The 18,585-nt window shown below is 57.8% G+C and overlaps 1 protein-coding gene across 1 annotated transcript in view; it reads left to right on the forward strand.

Annotated features, from left to right (window-relative positions):
• The first annotated feature begins 2,020 nt into the window (after nucleotides 1-2,020).
• Nucleotides 2,021-18,585, forward strand: part of PPP1R37 (protein phosphatase 1 regulatory subunit 37) — a 36,900-nt gene continuing 20,335 nt past the window's right edge. The window contains exon 1 of the mRNA XM_068992621.1: nucleotides 2,021-2,222. Coding sequence (XP_068848722.1) covers nucleotides 2,021-2,222 — 202 coding nt within the window. The remainder of the gene's footprint in view (nucleotides 2,223-18,585) is intronic.

Consider the following 18,585-nt stretch of genomic DNA (forward strand, 5'->3'; position numbering starts at 1 on the left):
CAAGGAATCAGTTATCTCAGGAAACTTTGCTTCTTGTTTTATTTCTCTTTATAATGTAGCCTATAGGGATTGAGCCAGATTTAGGGAGTGGAAGGGTGGCTATTGAAAGGCTGAATCCTGTGGAGCTGGGTCAGGAAGGGGAAGACGTGAGTGGGGGGAGCTGGGATAAAGATATGGGGATTAGACCATGGCTAGTCTGGAACAGCTGGTGTGACCTGGATGCCAGACTTGGGAGACTTGGACTTTTCTGGTGGGCTGGCTTGTATACAGTGAGGGGAATAACTTGAATTGGGTCACATGGTCACATACAAGAGGTCCCTCCCATTGCCTGGCCTCTGGGTGGGTAGCCTTTAGGTGGGTCAAACCCTGCATGGCAGCACCATTGGGGAAAAGGGGATTAAAGGTTAGAGTGAAACTTTGCCCCTTCTCCATTTAACCCCAGCTTTGTAGCCTAGCTGTCCATTTCACACACTTTACTTAGCCCCATTACTAGCAGTCTTTCAGCAGATTTACTTTATTTATTTGGCCATGACACTGGGATCTTACTTCTCATACCAGGGGTTGAACCATCCCCCCTGTAGGGGAAGCACAGAGTCCTAACCATTGGACCTCCAGGGAATTCCCTCAGTAGATTGTTTTAAAAAGTAATTTCTGCCCCCTCTGTAGTCGCATCAGTTTAAGAATGTAAGTGAAGATTCCGTTCAATATAGATGTGATTTGCTTTGGTCATCTTCAGTGGTCAAGGTGCGGCAACCACTGAAGTTGAATGAAGCTTGTGCAGGGCCTCAGCTCCCATTTGTTCATTCACAACGCTACCTCTGGCGACTCCTGGGCCCAGATTTTGAGTTGCCTTAGCAACGACGTCACTTGCTCCTCCCCAACTCACCTTTTTTGGTTTTAGCTCCTCCCAGCCAGGGTTGTGGTTGGGTTGGGATAGAGTGGAGAAAGTGCGGAGGCGAATAGTAAACGACTGAGTCAGCCCTTGTGGGGGCGTGGCTTGAGTTCGTGCTAGTTCGCTACTGGCTCCGAGATCTACCTGCTCCATCGCCGGGTATTTCGGTTGGAAGATTCGTCCCTTGCTTTCGGAATTTCTTCCTTGGTCCAGCTTTTTCTTTTCTTAAAAAAAAAAAAAAGGAGCTAAATTAAGGCTAGAACACACCTTGTGGACTCACATTTCCGTTTTTAAGTTTATATAAAATACAATTTATACAAAAGAGCCCGACACGACTTACCGCCTGTATAACCACAACATCCAAAGAGGGTCATTGATGAAATTGCAGTCTGCAAATGGAAAGCTGGAGCCTAACCAGCAAATGGAGACAGGCTTTGTCTCCAGGCAGAGGTTCCCTCTGTCAGCATCCATCACCTGTACTCATATAATCAACACAACTCCTATAGCCTTTCAAGTTCTCCATCCCTTTATTTCTCTCCATATCAGTTGGCCTAGCCTCACCAAGCATATGTTTTTATTCCTATCACCTCCACTCCTTTCTCCGTTGCCTGAGCTCGTGACGAATGTGTGAGGGCCTGAATGTTATCTACTTTGAAGCGGGGAGGCGTGGGGCGGGGGAGCGGCTTAGGTTCGCGCTTGCGCGCTGCTCCGGGAGACGGCGTCTATCTCGCCCCGCCCCTCGTATTCTGCAGTTCCGGCTCTGCAGATTCACTACTCATGTTTCTTTTTCCCGTGGCTCTTTCTGCTTTTTGGTACCCGCTTTAACAACGCACGAGACAACTCTACCTGAAAATAACTTAAATTGATTTTCTGCTTCTCTGTGTATGCGGCGGGCTCACTGGCCCTTAACGAAAGTGCGGCTGCGAACAAGCAGACGCTCACGGGGCTCGGGGGAGGCGCGCTCGAGCTCCCGGCGGCGACGACTACGACGACCAGGAGAGGGGACGGAGTCGGCGCCTGAAGCAGTGGCTGAGCCCATGCCCCGGGACGGCGGGAGGGCCCGGAGAGACAAGTCCGGGGCCCGGGGCATGTCCCCAGGGCCCCCGTGAGGAGGCGGCGGCGGCGGCGATGGAGATCCCGCCGCAGGAGGCGCCGCCCGGGCCGGGCGCGGACGGCGAAGCCGAGGAGGCCCCCGCCGAGGCCCCGTCTCCCGGCCCCGCATCGCCCCCGGCCGACGGGCGCCTCAAGGCTGCGGCCAAGCGCGTTACGTTCCCTTCCGACGAAGATATCGTGTCCGGAGCTGTGGAACCCAAAGACCCCTGGAGACACGGTAGCCACGGCTGGAGCGCGGGGGCGGGCTGGTTGGGGACCTGGGAGTCGGTGCGGCGACCAGTACAGAGGTGGAGCTCAATAAGTTGCCTTAATAATGATTTAAGGAGACAGTCGTCCGTTTAGAGCTTGGAGGGTGTTAGAGAGGGAGTGGCTGTTGGGTTGGGAAGGTGAACATTAGCTGGTTTATGTTACTCCCTCTCTCCCCTCCCCAAGGGACGCTGATGGTGATCGTTTGAGGAATTCAGACGGTGAGCAATCAAATAAAGTTTAGTGGCTTGGGAGATTGATTAGGAGGGCAAGTAGCCTTTGAGTTCATAGTTCCCTCAGAGAAGGATAGAACAGTTAGGGGAGGAAGAGTGGGTCAACATTGTCGCTGAAAGGGCAGTTGGAGGAGTTTGATGGGCCCATGGGGACAGAAAGAGGTTACAGTTGTCGGTCTGCAAGCCTCGGGGCTGGGGATGGTCACGTGACTCAACTTCCTTGGCTGAAAGGAGGACAGGGAGTAAACTTGGAGCCTGGCGGTAGAGGAGTCAGTCAATCCTGGGACTGGGAAAGGGAGGCAAGGTAAACAAACTTGCCAGAAAAAGGAGCTAGTTGGTGGTCAGTTTGGGGCTGGTTGAGATAGTCCATGGAGGTGTTCGATCTTGGCATTAGGAAGAAAAGTCACCGCGCGCCTCCCCTTCCTCTCCTCCCCTACTCCCCCCCGCCAAAAAAAAGGGAAGCAGAACATTGTCAGTCATTCAGGAGCAGAGGAACTTTGGAGCCTGGCTCTGGGAGGGCTATCCTTGTTTTGTTCCCTCTGGCCCTGTCCCGCCTGCCCCGAGAAAGCCTTGGAGTTGCTGGCGGTGGAAGGTGAGAGCGCTGGAGAAGTTTGATGGCTCGAGGTGTGGTGGGGAGAGAGCGACTGCATGGGTTAAAAGTTCTCTAGAGAAGGTCAGCTCTGTGTGGGAACTGAAAGAGCAGTTGGAGGAGTGTGTTTTATCTGTAGGGCTGGGAAGGTGGAAAGTGGCTCCAGAGATGGATGGCAGGGTTGAGTCCTGGACAGGTCTGGGACTCGCGCAGGGATGGAGCCGAAGATGAGAGGGATTGGCCTGGACCCTGGTCTATGGAAGTTGGTCTGTGGGCCCTGGGAGAGAGGTAGAAATGTTGCTGCTGTGTGGGCAGTGGAGAAAGCGATGGCTTTGATGTGAGGGTGGGACGCGTGGGAGCTGAAAGCTGAACACACGAGGAGCGGCCGTGAATGCCATCTTGGCCTGTTAGTGTTTTGTTTGTTCTGTCTTTTGGCTGCATGGTGTGGAATAGGGGATCTTAGTTTCCCGACCATGGATCAAACCCCGGGCCCGGTGCTGTGGAAGCACAGTCCTAACCACTGGACCTCCAGGAAATTCCCCAGCCAGTTATTGTTAAACAGACAGTGGTTAATTTAAAATTCTTGGCCTTGGGAGCCAGCCAAGTCCCTGGGCTCTCGGCCTTCAAGATAGGTTAGGTTGGAGGGCTTGGGGGACTAGGGCTGAGGAAGGGAAGAGGGAACAGGCCCCAGATATAGCATCCGGTCCAGGGAGCTCAGAGCAGGAGGGAAAGAACTGGAGAGGCAGAGCGGGATGGTGGCTAGCCTGGGCTCCAGCTCAATCCTGAGTCCCATTTACCCAAAGCATGACCTCAGACTGGGTTCCTAACTCCTCAGAGCCTCGATTTCCCACCTGTAAGTGGGTGAGAGTAGCCATGCCACTGGGTTTCAGAGAAGACTGAAAAAGGTTGTGTGTGGAAAGTGGTCGGCCAGGGTGGGCCTTCATGAGGCTGCAGTTATGGTTGGTCATTTTAGGGGTGACGTTAGGTGCTACTGGTCGTTTTAGGGGCTAGCCTGGATGAGTTGGTTCATGGAGTTGGGGGCAGGGGGCATGCTTCACGACCTTCCAGTCGGTTGGTGGGCTCGGCCTGGGGGAAGGGAAGATGTTCCGTCTGTGGGCCGGAGCGCAGTGGTGGCCTCGGCAGTTGGAGAGTCCGGGCCGGGGGTGGGGTGCGAGTAGGGGAACGTTTCTGGCCCGCGGGTTCCCAGAAGAGCAACAGCTGTGTGTTAGCAGCTGTTGGGCTTTGGGGAAGCCATTTTTCCTCTCTGAGCCTCCTGTTTCTTTCTCTGCAAATGGAGGTGCTAATTTCTACTGTGGGGAAGTTGTGAGGATTAAATAAGATAGTCCTTGTAAGTTCCTGCCACATAAATAGCAGCTGCTGTTATCCAGGCAGATTCAGTCTGGTTTTTTTTTTTTTTTTGGTTGGTTGGTTGGGTTTTTTTTTTTTTTAATGTCTCGGGCAGTCATGAAGAGGTGGTGAAGGCGGGGGTTGGGGGGCAGAATGTTGAGCAGGAGGGTCAGTTGGTGCCTGGCTGGGAGGGGTTGAGAGGATGGTGGCTGGGAGGGACGGCGGGACTGGTCTGCACTCACTCTCCAGAAACATCAGTGGGTCTGAGGTGGAGAGGTGATGACCTGGAGAAATGGGTTGATTTTATAGGAGGGTGGGGAAAGTTGGTCTCCCTGGGCCAGGGAGAGGGGCTGAGGTCGACCTGCGAGGGAAGGAGTTGGGTGGCAGGGGAAGGAGTTCCCAGGCAGGGGAAGGCTCATTGGTGAAGTTGGTGAGTTCGGGCGATGGGATTTGGCAGGCCTGGTGGTGCTGGCCGGTGAGTCGCCCTGTGTCTGGGGAGGACAGTGGAGTTGTTGGCTGGTCTGGGACTGAGAGAGACAGAGGCTCGCCAGGCTGTGGAAAGTTGGGCCAAGGGGCTTGCCCAGTTGAGAGATTGAGGGTCTTAGCTGGGGGTTTCAGGGAGGGGTTGGCAGGTCTTGGAGGAGGGGCAGGAGATTTGCTGGAGATGGTCTGTGAGCGGCGGGAAAGCAGAGAGGGTGTCATTTGAGCTCCGGCCCTTGTGAGAAGGGTGAGGGAGGGGTCACGCTGGGGGTTGCCCTGGTGACACGACCCCAAGGCCAAGGGTGAAGGAGGAATTGGCACATCGGAATTGGAAGAGATCATGCAGAAGCTGCTCTTCCATCGCAGAGATGGAGAAGTTGCGCCGGCCCAAGGTGCAGGAGCATCCCCAGGCTGGGAGCAAGCAGCCACTGGAGGAATTGGGCCCTAGCACCAGGCGCCCAGTCAGCAGAGCCTTGCCCTAGGAAGAAAGCTTGGCCAGGCCTGACAGCCTCTGGCTGCAGTGGGCGAGGCTGGGTCTGGGGCTAGGTGGGGGCCCAGCTGGGTGGGAGCCTCTGGGGGTGTCTGCTTGAGACAGGAGCCCTGTCAGGCCCTGTCAGAGGTCACGTTTTGGGGAATTCCTGGAGACCAGACATTTGAAAGAGGTGTGGGAGGGTCTCATGCCTCCTGAGGCTGAACCCAGCCCAGTGCTCAGAAGGGCCTTTCCTGGCTCCCATGTCACATGATGTCCCTGCCTGCCCCCAACTTGGGGGCCTGCTTGTCTGCCTCATTGCACTAAAGGCCGCCTGCCTTTAAGATACACATTTGTTTCGTGCTGGTGGTCTCTCTCCCCCTCTAGAATGGGAGCGCAGGCACTGTCCATGCTCATTCCCACTCAGCCCCTCGAAAGACACATGGGGGTCATGGTCGAATGAGCACCAGGGGCGCGTGCAGCCATGCAGAAGGGCTGAGGCCAGGCCATACCTGGGGCCCTCTCGCCGCGGTGTGCTCCCTGCCTGGCCCCGGCCGCAGAGTGCTGTGGCTCTGGCCCAGCCCCGATTCTCGCTGAGCTGGTGGTTTGTTTCCTCATCTGTGAAATTGTGAGCCCTGTCCTGCTGACCTGACCTCCAGGATGTCCGAGCGGACGGGATGGACCTGGTGGGGCAGGGGGGTCTCTGCAGCAAGCCGGTTGCCGGTGGATGGGCTGTGAAGCTGGAGAGGGGGCCGCCTCCGTACTGCCAGGCTGGGGCCAGTGTGCGCCCCACACTCCCTGGGGCGTGGAAGTGGGCCCCCATGGAGGAGGGGCTTGCCTGCCGCAACCCCCATCCATAGCAGCAGGCCTTGTGGTCCCAGCTCCTCTGAGGGTCTTGTACCAGGGACTCTTTAGACCAAACTGCAGGAGTGACCTGAGGCCCAGCTGTCTCCCTAGTCCCAGCTGACCGCCATGTGGGGAGGAGACACGGGTTTGGTGAGGCAGGCGTCGGAGAGCATGTGACACCGGCCGCGGTCTGGGCGGCTGTCTCCCCCCTCCCCCCAGTCCTGCCCGTGACTCATTCCCCGCTCCCCTGACCTCCACCCTGTGCAGTCTGTCCTGGAGTGGGGGCGTGGGAGCTTTGCCCCCCCGGGAAACTCGTCATGTGGAGTGGAGGCGTCTGCAGGGTGGAGGGGGCCCAAACATGCCCAGCTCCGGCCACCCGAGCTTCAGGGGTGGGATGGGGGCGAGGGGCTGGTGGGGACAGTGGCCTTCGTGTTCCTCAGTGAGGATCAGAGGGCGTGGAAACAGCGTCCTGTTTGTTTTCACTGAAACCCGGGCTGCAGATTGAGTCCTTGAAACGGCTTTGACAGGTGGGAAGGAACCTATCCGTAGTGGACAGAGGCTCTCTTGCTAGTTAATGGCTCATTTTACCTGAGTGGTGGGCGGTCTGGCTGGTGAGGAGCCAGTGCCCTTGTGGGGGGTGGCTCTGGTGCTTCCCCCAGGGAGGGCCCACCCTCACCTCCTCCTGCCGGCATTGGCACATAGACTCTGCCATGTGACTTTGGGCAGTCGTTCTCTCTGTCCATGATGATATTTCTGTCTGTGAAATACAGCTGACAGTCATACCTCCTCACAGGGCGATGAGGATTAAGTGAGATAACAGTGTCCCCGGGGAGTGCTGGGGGGGCCTGTTCTTGTCGTCGCCAGTCTTCTGCCCCCCGCCTACAGCCCCTGGCCTCCGTGCCGCACTGTCTCTGCTGGGCGTTTACACTCGCCTCTCCCCCAGCATCAAAACCCTGCGGTCTATCTGTCAGAAGAGTTCCCCGACATCCCTGACAGGGACAGTCCTGTTGGTGACGAGCTGGGTGACTCTGGGCAGGCTGCCCAGCCTCTCTGAGCTGAAACTCAATCAGCCGTCTCGGCCTCTGGCTGAGAGGCAGCAAGGGCAGCGAGGGTCTAGGTGCAAAGCGCTGAAGTGTTAGCCGCAGCCTCTCAGACACCGGCCATGACTGGACAAGTTCCAGCTGCCCCCCCCCCCCCAGCCCCGTCCCCTCTGTCGAATGGCCTGGTGCCCAGCCCTAAGCCCCATGGGAGGCTGACTCTGTGGTCGGGCCTCCTCTCCACCTCCAGGGCTTTATTTGTGTTCACGTCACGTTTCCCTCTTGAAGGGTGAAGACTGTGGGTCACCCCTGTGACCTGCGTCTGGCGCCCAGGAGGGTGGGCGAGAGGCAGGGGAGTGAGGCTTTCCGTCAGCTCTCATGCCGCCGAGGGCCTGGGGAGAAAGCCTCTTGGAGGAGCTGATGGGCCTGCACCAGGCCCCATACCTCGGGCGCTTGGCGCTTGGTCCTCCAAGGGGGCTGTCGAAAGTGTGTGCACGCGCTTCTGGGAACCAGGCGTCTCCTGTCTCTCTCAGGCGTTTGGCTCCAGAAGTGTTAAGAGCTGTGGAGCCAGACGCCCTGGACTGGACTGGCCGAGACGGGGGCGGCTTCTGGGAATGGAGGCCAGGAATCTGTGTTTCTAGAAAGCTCCCCAGGCGGCCAGGTTTGGCTGTCCTGCTCAGGGCCCCTGATTCAGCCCAGCTGCCCAGCGCTCAGTCCCAAGGCTCAATTCCAGACCTCAGTTCAAGGGTGGCTGGGGCTGGCCTCGCAGACTTGTTTTAGAGCACACTGAAGCGTCTGACTTGCGGTAACTGCAGAAACGGGATTTGGGTGGGCGGCCTTCCGCAGTGGAGCGCGGAGGGGCCCAGGCCGAGGCCCCTGCTCTCCAGGCGACCCTGGTCACCGCTCGTTACTCCCACGCGCCCACCGCTGTGCTGAGTGGGTGTCTCGGTTATGTCTCCCAGCCACCCGGGAGGCAGGCGCCGGTCTTCCCGGTTTGTAGGCGAGGTGCTGGGAGCACAGAGAGGCGAGGCCACTGGAGGCGGCCACAAGGCCAGGCAGTGTGGCGGGGGCCTGCGCTCCCCGCCCGAGTCCTGGCTGCGTGAGCTTTGGCTCACGGTTGCATCCGCTTCTGCCTGCTGCGTGGTTTCCTCGTCTTGAACCCATAACCCTTTGTGAGATGGAGATGACCATTCTAGCCTCACCAGGAAGCTCAGGGACGAGAAGCAGCCTGAGTGAAGGAATCGGCTGGGTGGCACTCAGGAGGGGATCTCTGTGGTTCTTGGGCAGCTCAAGCGTCTTGGGAGGTCCTCGCTGCTCCCCTGTCCTCAGCCTTGGCCCGAATTCCTCCTGTGCTCCCCAGTGTTGGGATGTGGTGTGCGCTCAGTCCCTTCCGGCGGAAGGCGAGCACAGGCTCTCATTTAGTGAATGCCGATGTTAGGGGTCGGGGAAGAAGGCAGGCCTTGCCTCCGTGGAGGTCACGGTTGAGTAAGGGAGCCGCACGGTAAACGGTTCTAATCACATCAGGGTGCCCAGGACCCTGACTGGGAAGAGCTGATGGGCAAGGCACAGGTGGCTTCTTGGGGAGGAAGGGGCCGTCTCAGGCCTGAAAAAATCACTGGAGTGAGCCAGGTGAGGAGCCGTTGGAAGAAGTGCAGAGGGTTGGAGGCGGAGCCAGTGAGGCGCATCTGAGGAGGAGAAAAAGGCCAGTCTTCCTGGAGTCAGAAGTCTGGAGGTGGAGGCAGGAGGGTCCGAGGCCAGACCGGGGAAGGCGGGGAGGGACCATCCACCCAGGTGGGGCCTTGTGGGCCCTGTTAGCCTGAGCGTGGCAGGGAGCCAGCAGAAGGCTTTAAGAAGGGGCCTGCCCACTGTTTTCAGCAGAACCTTCTGGGAGTGCGGCCTGCAGAGGCTGAGACCAAGGCTGGGGCAGCAAGCCTGAGATTCTCGGCCTGTGAAGCCCTGCGGTGGCTAGGAGCTTGCATTTGTTTGATTGATTTAATCACCGGATTTATCTGAACCTCTCCCTCCCCAGAAGGTTTTGCACTGTGGTGTTCTCCCCATGGGTCTCTGAGCTCCAACCCCCCAACCCTAGTTTGTGCCCCCTGCCGTGGGGTGGGGTGATGGGGTGGTGAGTGGGGGCGTCGTGCACTTGGGTGCTTGCACGGCCTCCCCTGTACCACCTCAGCAACTGGCTTCACCTGTAAAGTCCCCCAGTCCCACACTTCCCAGATGCAGAGAGCTCTAAAAACTGGGGTCTAACATAATAGAGGAGGCATCCTGTGGTGATTTTCTAAGATCAGGAAATTCTGAGCTCTAGAATATTGGCCCAGCAATTCCCAGTAGGAGACCTTGGAGCCCCCAGTGGGCCCCTTCCTCGTTTCTCTGAAGCTGTAGTAATGCGAGGCAGCCCAGGCCTCGGGCTTCGGGGCACTCTGGTGCCAGTCCACCGCTGCCCTCTGTCCAGAGGTGCCCGCCTGGCTTCTCTGCCTCAGTATCCCCTCTTGTGTGGGGATTGAGAAACTTGGGAGGTGACTGGACCGGTAACTAGCTGTTGCATGCAGTAAGGGCTCGTTAGAGCTGAACGGGGCCGTGTCCTGGTGAGCCTGCCCTGGCTCCCTCCTTTCCAAGAGCAGACTGACCAGCCCGAGACCCTGGGCTGATTGTGAATTCCACCGCGTGAACGCAGACACGTCCTGAAACCTGTCTGTGTCACAGTTTGCTTGTCTGTGGAGCCATTTTGGCACAAGAGGAGTGTGTTTCGAAGCCTCCTGACTCTTGGTGGCGAGCCAGGCCCAGCCTTCCGAGCCAGGGGCACCCCGTAGCCCCTGCAGGCCTGGTGAGAATGCCGGGTCCTTGACCTCACCACTCCCAGGCCGCCCCCATCACTCTCGCCCTGAGCTGGGCCACACTCGAGTTAGGGCAGCTCCCTCTTGGGGGTGCTTTCTGGGCTGGAGCTGCAACAGGAGGTGGGGGTCTGGTGCTTCAGTTAGGGCAGGACAGGCAGAAGGGGTCCTCTTTCCAGGAAGGGGGTTCCAAGGCCAGGTGCCCCCAGGAAGGACCGACGTCCGTCGTGCTTCGCTTCTGTTTTCTCCCCGCTGGGAAGGCAGTTCCACGAGGGCAGAGCCTGGCTTGGTCTGCCTCCCCAGTGTCCCCAGAGCTGCTCGGCAGCCCTCCCCTTGGTGAGTCGTGGTGGGGGCAGGTATCCAGCGGGCGCCCTATATAAAGTTATTCTCACCCTCTTCCTTACTCTCTGCAGCAGCTCCGGAGCCTTTGCCTCAAGGTGGGGGTGGCGGTTTGAAAGTGTCTGCTGACAGCCGCTCGGCTCATGTGACTTGCCTGACGCCCTCTCCCTTTCCAGCAGAAGCCTGGGGTGGGAGCCCTGTGGTCTGATGCTGCGGAGGCCTTGTCGGATCCCAGCTGGATGTCCTCCCCGGTCGGGTGGGTGGGAACCCGCTGGGGTCAGACTCGTGAGCCACTTTCACGCCCACCCCTCCGTCTCCCCATAGCCGTAGCTTCCTGCCAGCCGCCATCAGCTGTGTGGTGGGGGAGCTGCTGGTGTTCCGTGCGGCCCTCCCCTTTGTGCAAAGCCAGCACCTTCACGGCTGAAGCCCCTGGGTTCCTCAGAGCCCTGGGGTGGCTGGGGGGAGGCAGGGCGGGGCTGCCGGGAGATGGAAGCCCCCAGTCCCCGCCAGGGAAGGAAGCAGCCCTGCGGAGGGTCAGGCTTCAGGATGGCCGTGATGGTGACGACCGTGGTGGGGTGATCAGAGCTCTTCGCGTGCATTCACTCGTTTAATCTTCACAGCAGCCAGAAGGGGAAAGCTGGGGCTCAGGGCTGCCGAAGCCACACGGACAGTAAAGGGAGGGGCCGTGCTCGAACCGGAGGGAACAGGGCTCACCCTCTGCTCTGTTCCCCAGAAGCCTCCCAGCCTCCTCACCACAGGACAGAGGCTGCGCCCCTGAGCCAGTGGGGAGCCCTTCCCAAGCCGGTGTCCATCCCCGTCCGTCCCCCATCCCCCGGCCCCCCCAGTCTAATCCACAGACCACGGTTCCCTCTGCCCTACGTCCCCGCACTGGCGCACACGTCGTCTCCAGACAGCGCTGCTCTGCTCTCCCGGGTTCCCGTGGTGCCTCCTCATGCTGTTGTTTGCTTGGGTCTGTCTCCCCGCACCGGACCCAGGAACACCGTGAGAGACCGCATCTGTTCCCTCTGGCTCCGCGTGAACACCCCCAGGCCACACAGGGACTCGGAGCCCAGTAGGCCTGCTGACGAGCGCCCCAGGTCAGGAGCCTCAGGCCCCTAACCCAGGCCTGGGCCTCAGAGTAGTTGGGGGCCTGAAAGGGAGCAGGGGCCAAGGAAGATGTTCATAGGGTCGCTTGGACCGTTTGTCCACACTGCCATCCATCCAGCCATCCATCTGTCCGTCCATTCATCCCTTGCCACCGCCTCTCCCCACTGTGCACCAGGTGATGGAGTCCTGACTGCCCTCCCTGCTCACGTCCTCTCTCCATTCCTGAGGAAGCGAGCCCTGTTTCTTCACATCAGGCTTATGGCCCCTTCCCCCCACTGCCTTTTACACCCCATGCGGGAGCTCTAAAATAGCTCGCGAGGCTGTCCCCCGCTGCCTTCACTGACCGTGGCTGCGCCCCCCCCTTGCCCGTGTCCTCTCTGGGCTCAAATGCGGTGGCTTCTTCTCAGTTCCAGCCTGCCGGGCACTCCCCACATCCTGTCCTGGAATGCCCGCCTTGCTCTCACAGCTCTAGCTTGTCCTCAGGTAGCAGCAAACCCTTCTTTCCTGGCCCTCTCACTTGGTTCCCCCCAGAAGGTCAGCGATCTCGTTCTCTGTGGGCCGGAAGGTACTCTTGCGCCCTTGGCTGTGAGCATCATGAGGGCGGGGGTGGCTTTGGCTGAGTGCTCCCATATTCCCTGGTGCTCCCAGCATGTGGCACCGAGAGAAGGAAGGGCAGGTGGTGCCAGGCTTCAGGGACTAGGCAGGCCACACTCTGGCAGCCCAGGACAGGACAGGAGGAGGGCCCCGAGTCTGCCGCGGGTTTCCCCCTGCCAGATCTGCAGAGCCCGCGGGAGTGCAGGTCGGCCGGCAGGCCCGTCCTGGCTGTGGGCTTGCTGTGGGTCCTCGGCCAAGGCACTGCCTTTCTGTGCAGCAAGGGGGTGTTGAGGTCCCTTCCCACCGCGTGTGTTTCCCTGTCTCTGTCCATAGGCCACCCCCACCATTTAGGGAACGGAGTGCCAGGACCTCCTCACCGTGGGCTGGAGGGCGGGGCAAGAGAGCTCAGGCGGTGGTAACTGGCCCGCCTCTGTGCTTTTGTGGCAAGTGGCCTGATTCCCTGCCTGCCAGCGACAGGGGAGTCCAGCCCCCACCCCACCCCAACCCAGCTCAGGCCTCCACCCTCACTCCTTGCCCTGTGATCCCCTTCTCTCCTGATGCAGCTCTCCCGCCTTTAATCACAGTGCCTAGAAAGGGGGGTTAGGGGTCCTCTGTCCCCCGGGCCTGGGCTCAGCCCTGTCTGTGGCGTGGAGCTTCTCTGGGCTCCCCTGCCAAACTGCTGTCTCCCCGTTACACTGCGAGCCCCAGGAGTGTGGGGCTGGGCTGTCCTGGTCACTGCCGTGTCCGGCAGCACAGGGCCTGTGCTTGGCGAGTGTCGTTCCATTAGCATGGAGTTGGGGGGTTGGTGTGGGCAGAGCCTGGAGATAGAGCTCCCCGTGGAGCCCTGCTCAGAGCCCGCATGTCTGACAGCAGTCTGACCCTGGCTGGTCCTGAGCAGACACCCCAGGCCAGTGAGTTTGGGGGGCGGGGGAGGGCAGGGCCATCTGACTTGCTGGGCGGCCGCCAGCTGTTGGGTCCAAATGCCTGTGCTCACTGACCACCCATCCGTGAGGATCCCGCTGGCGCAGGCTCCGCCCCTGTTTCCCACGTCGGGATTATCCGGGGTGGAGGTTTATCATCCTGGCTGTACAAGTGAGGCAGCAGGCTGGATGGGGTGGCCTGGCACCCAGGATGGCTGCTGCTGCTGCTCGGCCACCTCTGTTGCTTTGAGGGGCAGAGTGACACGTCCTCGAGGAGGGCAGCTGAGAGACCTGCCTTGTTGTGCCCCTGGGTTCCCTGCCTGACGTTACTATGAAAAGAGAGGGTTTGGGCTCTGGGGCAGTAGAGATGCCGTCTGCAGCCCATGGGGCAGCTGAGCAAGTCCTGCCCGAGGCTCAGCTTTCTCCTCACCCCCTTAGTGGGGGTCGGTGAGGGGAGCTGGGGGTGAAGGGTGTGCGGTCACCTGAGAAGCTCAGGATGGTTGTTACTAAGGGAGAGACCCCTTACTTTGATTCTTTTCTGACTTTACAAATAAGATATGTTCACTGTAAAAAAAAAAAAAAAAAAGACTTGGAAAGTCGAAAGAAGAAAATGAAAATCACTTCTTAGGCTTACCATCTGGAATTTTTTTTTAAAAGCTCCTGCTTCTACTGCTAAGTCACTTCAGTCGTGTCCGACTGTGCGACCCTAGAGACAGCAGCCCACCAGGCTCCCCCGTCCCTGGGGTTCTCCAGGCAAGAACACTGGAGTGGGTTGCCATTTCCTTCTCCAATGCATGAAACTGAAAAGCTCCGCTGAGATGTAATTCAAGTACATTTCAGCCATGTAAAGCACACAGTTCAGTTTTTCCCAGAATGGTGCGTTTGTCATCACAGTCCATTTTTAGAACGTTTCATTACCCGACCTCCTCTCCCTGCCCCAAGAAACCCTGAGCCCCTGAGCAGGGAATCCCAGTGCCCCGCCCCCGCCCCCTCGGGCCACCGCTGGTCTGCTCTTGTTAGCTTCTGGGCGTTTCCTGGAAGTGGAGTCGTGCTGCCCATGGCCTCTTGTGTCTGCCTCCTCTCACCGAGCACAGCACGGTGTTCATAGAGTTGACCCACGTCGTGCCCATGCTTCATTCCTCGTTATCACTGAATAACATTCCATCGTGTGGATGGTTCCTCTCTTTGTCCATTGATGTGCATTTGAGTTATTTCCACATTTTGGCCGTGATGAATAGTGCTGCTGTGGATGTTCACATTCAGGTTTTTGTGCGGACCCAGGCTTTCATTTTTCTGAGATTTCTGTGAGATTGCTCGTTCATCTGGCGACTCTAACCCTCTGAGCAACTGCCAGACCATTTTCCCCGGGGCGGCTGCCCCACTTAGCACTCCCCTCCACCGGGTGAGGCTTCCGCTCCCTCGAGCCACATCCTCCCTTCCTTGTCCGGCCCTTAGATCCCAGCCACCCCACTGTGGTTTTGATCTGATCTGCTGATGGTGTTGAGCATCTTTTCACATGCCACTCAGCACTTGTATGTCTTCTTGGGAGACATGTCTATTCAGATCCTTGGCCTGTTTTAAAATGGGATCATTTGTCTTCTGGTTAGGCTGTAAGAGTTCTATATATATTCTGGATGCAAGACTCTTTATCAGAAGCGACGCGCACCACCTGGAATGTCGTCAGCGTGAAATGCCAGAGCACTTCCTTCCCATCTCTTCAATGGCTAAGTTACAGTGCCACAAACACGTAAAAATAAAACTGGGCAGAGTCTGGGTATACAGTTGAATGTCCTGCATTTTCACCTCATTTTTCCTTTTTTTTTTTTTAACAAAGCATGATTAAAATCCACCATCAGGCTGTTGTAATTTATTCCAGCCATTCCGCGTTGCTGAGCATTTAGGCCCTTTCCAGTTTTCAGCTGCATGAATAATGCAGGGACGTTCAGCCTTGTCCATAAATTTTTCTGTTGTCACTGGGAGCTTTCTCAGAAGAAATTCTTAGAAGGTGGTTTTACCAGGTCAGAGGGTAGGAACCTTTGAAGTCTCATATACAATCTGTGCTCACAAAGGTCTGGAAGCCTCGAGGGACAGCACTTGGTTGTATCTCTTGATTTTTTTTTTTTTTTAAAGAATGAATGAATAATACTTGCATTTGGGTGTCTTGGTGCCCAGATGGTGTTTGGTTTTAATGAGCCTTCTTGAACTAGTAGTTAACTTGTTTCTTCTTACCGCGTTAGTTGCTTCTTCATGCACTGGGCCCATTTTTGTTTGGGGACGTTTTGTAAGCCCGGTGTCTCTATTTCAGATATCCACTCTTGGGCATTACATCGTGTGCAGATATATTTTTCCTCATTTATCATTGGCCTTGCTGGAAAGCTGGAGGTGGGGGAGCCTCCTTAAAAAGAGTCCCTGTGGCCTTTGCTCTTTGCTGGCTTTCTGCAGCAGGGAGGGCTGGGTGGGTGGGGGTGGTGGGCTTGGCCCGGGCCCTGGTGGCACTGCGGGGGGGAGGGGGGTTGTGTTAGTGGCGGCCAGGCCCGGTGCAGAGGGGATAGCAGGTTCCCAAGAGGTTCTCCTGGAAACACACCTGCAGCCGCTGTTCGCTGAGCACCAGGCCGAGCCACCCGGCGAAGCTGGTGGAGCCCCTAGTTGGTGACCTGGCGCCATCCATCACTTGCGGAGGTCACAGCCCTGTGCGGAACATGGCCGAAGCCTCGTCCCTGGGCACGTCCAGTCTGCCTCACCCCCGGGAATCTGGACCCCCCGCTCCTCCAGCGTCTACATGCTGGGCCTCTGTGCTGGCTCTCCTTCCGCCTGAGAGGCTCTCCCCACCTTCCGTGGGGTTACCACTGGTCTGCTGACATCCACTCCCTGCCTTGTGTCTGCCTTTTCCATCGAAAGGGACTTGGGAGGGGATGGTCCCAGGCTGCTGCGTTCGCTGCCTCGGTGTTCCCTTGGAACTGCACCTGCCCCTGAAGAGGAACATTTGAGGGGCTGAATGAATTTCTGCCTCGTAACTCGTCTTTTAGGTCTCAGCCTAAATGTTCCTCCCTCTGCAGGCCTTTCCCGGTTACAGCCTCCAGTCTAAGTGATCATCACCTGTGTTTTCCTCTGAGTGCTTTCTTGCTTATAATTTGTCACTTTTATTTGTGTGATCATCTGTCTGCCTTCCTAGCAATCTCTCCCCGAGGGCAGGGATCCGGGTCTGTTTTGTGCTCTCTTGTCCGCCCAGCCCAGGTTGTTTGAGAAAGAATGAATGAGCATGTCCTTTAGCACCCAGACACACCTCGTGAGGCTGCGTGGCAGTGCTCGCCTTTCATAGGGGAGGAAAGTCAAGTCGGGCAGCGAGAAGAGGCACTCAGTGCCCATCCCTGGAGCCTTCACTACACCAGTAAACAGCTCAGTTATTGGATTTTACAATTCCAAACTAAAGTCCCCAGTGCCTCTGAGTCCAGCTGGCCATCTGGTGCCCCATCCAGAAGCCTGAGGCAGGCAGCCTGAAATAGCCGGCCTAATTGTCCCCTGATGGCCCTCAGCTTTCTCAGAGGTCGCCTTCCCTGAGCTGGGCCCGTTGCCTACCCAGGATTTCGGTAAGTGGGAGCGATGGGAAGCAGGGAGCCAGCGAGTGATTTGCAGGCCTTCTTCAGGTACCGCAGTGCCCCCAGCCCTGTGTTGGGTCCCTTGCCTGTTTACTTCACTTGACCCTGGCAGTGACCTTCAGTCCCCCAGAGGCGCCTCAGCTCTCTGTCCTCTGAGCCTTTGCGCTCGCTCTTCCCTTTGCTGCAACACACTTCTCCCGCCCTCTAGGTATTTTTTTGGCTGCACAGAATAGTTTATGGGATCTTAGTTCCCCGACCAGACCAGCCCAGGCATTGAACTTGTGCCCCCTGCAGTGGAAGCGTGGAGTTCTAACCCCTGGACCACCAGGGAATTCCCTCCTTCCCTCTGCTTTTAAAATTATTGTTATTAAGTTCTTTTTATGGCATTTAAACTATGTATGTACCGTACACATAAATTGAAGTGTAGTATAATAAAGACCCGTGAGCCTACCTCCCAATTTAGGGCTGAGAACATTACCATTAACTCAGCTCTGTCTGGGAGGGAGGGTGGATGGAGCCCAGAGACCCATGACTGCTACCCTGCAGGTTGTGATTGTCATGCCTTTTTTTTTTTTTAAGTTTTATCACCTGTGCATGTATGATGAAAAACTATGGAGTTTGGTTTTGCCTGTTTCTGAGTGTTATAAAAATGACGGTGTGTCGTGAGTGGAGACCTGGTGCTCTCCTTTCTGCTCAGCGTTGCGTGTCTCACTTCTATCCATGGAGATGCTCCTGAGCCTTCCGTTGCATGGCTCTGCCTTAGCTTGTCCTCGATGGACATTTGAGCTGTTTCTGGCTTTCGGTCTGACACACTGGCACAGCTGTGAACTTTGTGTACGCGTCGCCTGGGGTGTGAGCGAGAAGTCCTCCAGGGTACAGACCTCGGGGTGGACTTGCTGGTTGCAGTTGGGGCTGCGCAGTGGTGCATGATCACACCCAGCCCTCTCAGGGGCCTCTTCCCCCCCCTTACCTGGGGAACTCCTACTCAGACCCCCCTGGGTCTCCTCACCGCCACTCCCACTTTCTTTCCTTCAGTAGACGGAGCACCTGCCGTGGACCAGGCATGGTTATGTTATATTCCGGGATGAGATGGTGAGTGAGACTCAGCCCCTGTGCTCACGTGACCGGTGTTGTTAGGTAGCCCCTCCTCCAGGAAGCCCTCCCTGATCCCCGGGTCAGGTTAGGTGCACTCCTGGGCCCTTCCGCCTTAGTCCTGCCCCCTCGGGGTCATCACTGTCTGGGAACTGCTCTGTCTCCACTGTGGAGGCAGGGATCAGAGGTGTTTTGAATGCTGTGTCCCCAGCATCACCCTCCAGGGGTGGAACACAGAGCAGGTGTTGAGTGAAGGATCCATTGAATTGCTGCTGAGACACTGACCCTTGAGGCAGGTGGGATTAAAGAGAGAAACGGAGTCCAGTATCCAGTACTCGGAGTTAAACTTGGGACCCTGGCAGAAAGAGGGACCGTGGCCTCTGCCCTGGGCAGCTGAGAGGAGCTGCCGCCCGACTCTTGCCACCTCAGTCAGTGGGTGGGCTGGGCAGGGGTGCCTCACTGAGCAGTGGGAGTTAAGAGTTGGCACACGCGTTCCTTTGAAGAGGGCAGGACTGGGAGGCTGTGGTGAGCCTCACAGACATGGACGAGGCAGGCACCAGGCGTCCCGGAGGAGCGGTGGGTGCTGCTCAGGGCCGTTGATCAGTAACCGCGAGGGTGGCGGTGGCTGGTGTTGGCAGAACGCCTGCCCGGTGCCGGGCACAGCGCTGACACCATCCATGCACCAGCCGGCCCTGTCCACACCCTGTCCCTCGGGGTAGGTGGATCGTTGCCCCATTTCACAGACGTGGGGGGACGGTGAGACGCAGAGGAGGGAGTCCGGCTCGCCCGGCCCACTGGGAGTGGAGCAGTATCTCCCGTCTGCAGGCGGGGGGCGCTGGCTTAGA

This window comes from Capricornis sumatraensis, chromosome 20 (genome assembly GCF_032405125.1).
Source record: "Capricornis sumatraensis isolate serow.1 chromosome 20, serow.2, whole genome shotgun sequence".
NCBI classification, from domain to species: Eukaryota; Metazoa; Chordata; class Mammalia; order Artiodactyla; family Bovidae; genus Capricornis; species Capricornis sumatraensis.